A 5,190-nucleotide genomic window follows, 5' to 3' on the forward strand; every position below is an offset into this window, starting at 1 on the left:
CTGCAAGTACGTTGGCAATGAAAAGAAAGCTAAGGAAAATTTTGACCCGCTAGTCAACATGGAGACCTAGTGCCAAGGGACAAGGAAAGAGTAAGGTTTTCATTGCCTTCCTTTCTTCAAGTTTCTCTGGGCAGGCTTGCCTTCAAGCCTCCCAGGTCCCCAAACCTCCTAGCAGAGTCTGTGAAAGAAAAGCACTGCCCACAGTGGATGAAGATCAAGGTAGGGAGTGCTGAAGCAAACTGGACACACACATGTCCCTGAGAGCAGAAGGGATCCATGTGTGGGTGCTTGCTGATGTCACTGTGGGGTTGCTCTCCTTCATCTTGGAAAGGTGATGATGATGGGGGAGTCCCTGGGGGCTGGAACAAGGCAAACATCACACTCGTCTTCAAGCAGGGCAGGAACTAAATGCAGGGCTCAGCCAGACAAGCGTACTGACCAGCAGTTTGTTGACACAGGACTGCTGCCTTTCATCATCACTCCTCTCCATTTTCCTATACTTGCTCCTCTTTGATTCTCCTGGATCTCTTCCTTTCCCTGCCTATGGCCCTTCCCCTGAAGGAAGGGGAAGGGCCATAGGATTCCCCTGAATCATCCCAGCATAAGCATTGCACTCCCACAATCCCTATAAAACATCCCTGAACAAGATCTACACAGCTCCCCTCCCCCCCACACACACACCCTCCAATATCCCACAAGGAGTTTGCTCTTTCCCAAGACACCCAGGATACCTCTGTCTTCTTGTGACTGGTTATGAAGTCCTGGCTGACCCGATCCAGAGTTATACTGGGGAGGTTCCTTCACTGCCCATTTGTCCATGACCTGAGAGCTCCAGTCTCTGTTAACTCCAGATCAATACTCTGCAGGGCCAGATTGCTATTTATGGGGACCTTGAATCACTGCAGAACGGGGCTGACAGGAGCCTCCTCAGATTCAGTCAAGGCAGGAGCAGAGTCCTGCACCTGGGGTGGAATAACCCCAATAGCCCCATGCAAAGGGCCAGCTGGGGGCCAAGTGGTAAGAGAGCAGTTTTGCAGAAGAGAAGCTGGGGCTCTTTGTGAGGAAGCTTAAGAGGAAGCAGCCATGTGTCCTCGTGACATAGGCCAGCAGCCTGCTGGGCTGTTAGTAGAAATGCAGACTGCAGGTCCAGGGAAGGGGTTATTTCTCTTCTGTTGGGCAGGTATGAGATGACATCTGGACTCCTGTGTCTAGTTTTGAGCTCCACAGTACGAACAAGGCATGGACAGACTGGAGTGGATGCAGTGAACGGCTACTAAGTGGTCAGGGGGCTGGAGAACATAATACCTGAGGAGAGGCCAAGAGAACTGGATTTGTTCAGTCTGTTGAAGAGGAGGCAAAGGGGAGACCTTATTGCTGCCTACAACTACCTAACAGGAGGAAACAGAGGAGATGGTCCAAACCGCTCCTAAATATGCACAGGATAGGAAGAGAGAACATGGACCTAAGCTCATACAAGGGAAAAAAACAGTTAAATAGTAGGAGACAATCCTTCAGCCTCAAGGTGGTCAAACAGCAGAACAGGGTCTGGAAGCATTGTAGGATCCCTATCTTTGGAGCTAATCAACACTGAACTGGGTGAGACTGTGAGCAGCCTATTTGAAGTGGACCTGCTTGGGGGTGGGTGGTGAGTGGGGGTATACCACAGACCTCTGGAGGTCCAGTCCTGCCTACATTATTGTGTGAGGCCCAGGAAACTGCTAGCCAAGCTCTGCGTACTGTGGATGCAGCTGGTCCTCTCCAAAGGTGCTAAGCCCTGAGCAACGTGGGTGACAGTTGGCCGGTGCTCATTGTCCTGGGCCCTTTCCTGGTGTGGTCCACAAAGAGAGGATGTTACTCTTTTGACTGGGGTGGGAGAAACCCCATGACTCTCAGATGGGGTAACTGAGTCACACGGCACATCCCCCAGAGATGATACAGGCAATGGCTTGATTTCTTTGTGTTCTTTCACTCAGCCTCATCATAATGCATTCCTCTTGTCATAAGGCTCCTTCAGGGCTCATGTCATTCAAGTTTGGATAGGGTGTGTTACGTATCCTTTTCTTCATTCCCTGATGATCCCACTTCTGAAATGGGGGAAGGATGGAGGTCCTCAGAAGGAAATAGTTACTCCCAGCAATCAGTTACTACCAACTGCCCAAAGCGTCAACCCTAAAAAGCGATGATTGCCTTGGGAAAGAAGCCAGGCTGCTGAAGAAGAACTTGGACAAGGGGGGCTCAGGTGAGACCAGGTCTTGGGGTAAGGACTCTGAGATGGTGGCAAAGATGAAAGTCTCAGCTGCTATCACATCTGAGGGGGTTCTTGCAGCTCCCTGATGTCTCACTGGCCAAAGCAACACCCACAGAGTTTGGGATGGGGTACAGGAGAGCAAAGAAGACTATACAGGGGAGTTTTTCCCCCAGGTTCATATCTCCCTCTGGCTTAGTCACGGGCAAGCTGAAGACAGGGATGACATTGTGGGCCAAGAGAGGCACACAGACATGCAGAGCCTCTGTGGAGCAGGGAGAGTGAGGGTTGGGGAAGGGCAGGAAGGGAAGGAAGGGCAGAGGAAGTGGAAGAAGAGAAAAGAGACGAAGTCACTCTACTGAAGTCAGGCCTCTGCAACCACTGCAGATAGCACAGAGACTGGGGAGAGACCGACCACCTGAGCTTCTTGGGAGAGGAAGGGAGTGGAATCAAAACTCCCCCTCTGGTTGTAGGAGATGAAGGGGAACAGGTTTAGATACATGCTCTATGGACTGGCATGAGAAGACACACTCCCTTTCAAGGTCAAAACAGGTCACCCTCTGTTAACCACAGTGGCCAGCATGTCCCCAGCCATGGTCACAGGTCAGAGCTGTCAGGAGTGCAGGAATCAAAGAGCAAAGGCCTTTCTCTGGGCACCTCTCTTCAGGCACCCAGCAGTGTTGTAAATCTCCATGGGGATCCCTCCAACAGGGGTGGTGGAAAGGGATGGTCCTGTCATGGCTGCCCATGTCCAGATAATCCCCAAGGCCTTATATTGCTCTCCTTGGAATCACAGCTCAGGCTCTTCCCTCTGCCCTTCTGGGACTGGCCTGAAGAAATTATCACAATGCTACTGTACCCTCCATAGACAGTTGTCGTCAGACAACAAACAGCCACGACTAAACTGGTGACCCCAAGGCTTCTGTACTGGTCCTAAAGCTGTTGAGACCTGTGGGAAATGAGACCTCAAGACCACTTGTACCTGGAGCTCTGCAGAGCTGCATAAAGGCTTTCCAGGATGGGAGTAAGGGTGAGGAGGGAAGTCTGATTCTCCAAGGGTGCAGGGTCTGGGCTGAGGGGTGGCTGTCCCCATCTCTGTACAAGAAGGGTAAGGGCGAGGAACAGAGCTGCAGCTTCCTGAGGTTCTGCCTTCAGCAGGAATGGGCCAAAGGTGGTGTGGGTATTACCCATATAAGCTCTGAAATGAAAAGTGCCCATTTTGGCTTTGAACTCGAGAGAAAGAGGACATTCACTGAGGGCTGACATGCCACCTTCTACTCTGAAAATGTGCATACCTGAGGGAGACAGCTCCCATTCCTGGGACACACAGTGAGAAAGATGACCCGATGACTGCCCCTGGAAGGCACTCACATGACATGCCAAATACCTTTTCTTATCTCCTCTGTAAAAGAAAACTGACACTTCAGCAGTTCACACATGCCAAACCACCGAAGTGTTTATTATCAAGAAAAAAGCAAGCCCATGACATTCAATATTGCCTTCTAAACAAGAAAATTTCTCTTCAAATACTTCCTTTCATTTTGCCATTCCACAATCAGTCGTAATGCCTCACACTTCAGAGGATGTCCCCAGTACCCAGCACTTGCCTTTGTGAAAGTCAGAAGTGACTTGTGCCCAGTGTCACTCATTTAGCAGGAGCTCTGTGTGCAGGCCAGAGCTTTCCTGAATGCTTTCCTCAGGGCCTTCCTGACCTCGCTGTTCCGCAGGCTGTAGATGAGGGGATTGACCAGGGGCGTAAGGATGGTAGAGAAAAAGGAGAACACTTTGCTGAGCTGCCTCAGCTGGGGTGTTCTGGGCATCAGGTAGACAATGATGAGGGTGCCATAGAAAACAGAGATGACAGTGAGATGAGAGGAGCAGGTGGAGAAGGCCTTCTGCCTGCCCACATTGGACGGGATCCTCAGGATGGCAGCTACGATGCACACATAGGATGCCAGTGTAAAAAGGAAGGGGATGACTACAGTGAGGTTAGATAGTACAGAAGCTAGTAGTGTGATGACCCTGGTGTCACTGCAGAAGAGCTCCAGCAAAGGGGTAAGATCACAGAAAAAGTGGTCAATGGCCTTGGGGCCACAGAATTTCAGCTGGGATAAGAAGCCAGTGATTATGAGAGAAAATGCCAGTCCCATTAGCAAGACACTGCTGCCAGCTGTAGAGAGACTTTCCAGGTCATGAGGCTTGCATAGAGCAGGGCTGGCATATGGCCAAGTACCAATTGTAGGACATCATGGCCAGCAGGTAACACTTGCTAGTTGCAAAAGAAGCAAAGAAATAGAACTGAGCCAAACAGCCATGAGCAGAGATGGTCCTGTCCCCAGTCAGGAAGCTGGCCAGCAGCCGGGGCAGGATGGTGGAGCTGTAGCAGGTCTCTAGTGAGGACAGATTGCCCAGGAAGAAGTACATGGGGGTGTGCAGGTGCTGGTCTGCCACCACCAGCACAACAATGAGGATGTTCCCAACCACAGTCACTAAGTAGATCATGAGCAAGAGGAGGAAGAGTGGTGTCTGGAGTGAGGGGACATTCCCCATTCCCAGCAGTATAAACTCCATTGGCAATGTGTGATTGTCCCATTCCCCTTCTTCTATACAGTGTTGTTTGTCTTTCATTTCCCCAAGCACCGCAAAGAGGAGCTACGACAAGGAAATGCATATCTTTGTTTACTTTCAAAATGATTTGTGAAGGTCATTTTTTCTGGACCCATTCACTTTATGGGTTCTGTGCCTGGAGAAAAGAGAGAAAAGACAGATAAAACCTTCCAAGATGGATAAAACCATTCATCCTAGGACAACCCCTTCAGACCATAGAGGTGAGTTGCCCATGGAGGTACCTCTTTCTCACAGTGGACTAAAACTATGATGTGCATTTGCTCACACTGAGACAGCCAGCTTCTGTATGCCCAGGAAGACCCAGGTGTTGAGGACAG

General features: G+C 50.4%; 1 protein-coding gene across 1 annotated transcript; it reads right to left on the reverse strand.

Moving 5' to 3' along the window:
- Positions 1 to 3,894: 3,894 nt before the first annotated feature.
- LOC106494365 (olfactory receptor 5B21-like) lies at positions 3,895 to 4,816 on the reverse strand. Its single transcript, XM_013954613.2, is given in 2 exon segments — positions 3,895 to 4,456; positions 4,458 to 4,816. Coding segments are annotated over 2 exon segments (921 nt in total).
- Positions 4,817 to 5,190: the final 374 nt, after the last annotated feature.

The sequence above is a fragment of the Apteryx mantelli genome, chromosome 11, assembly GCF_036417845.1.
Source record: "Apteryx mantelli isolate bAptMan1 chromosome 11, bAptMan1.hap1, whole genome shotgun sequence".
NCBI lineage: Eukaryota > Metazoa > Chordata > Aves > Apterygiformes > Apterygidae > Apteryx > Apteryx mantelli.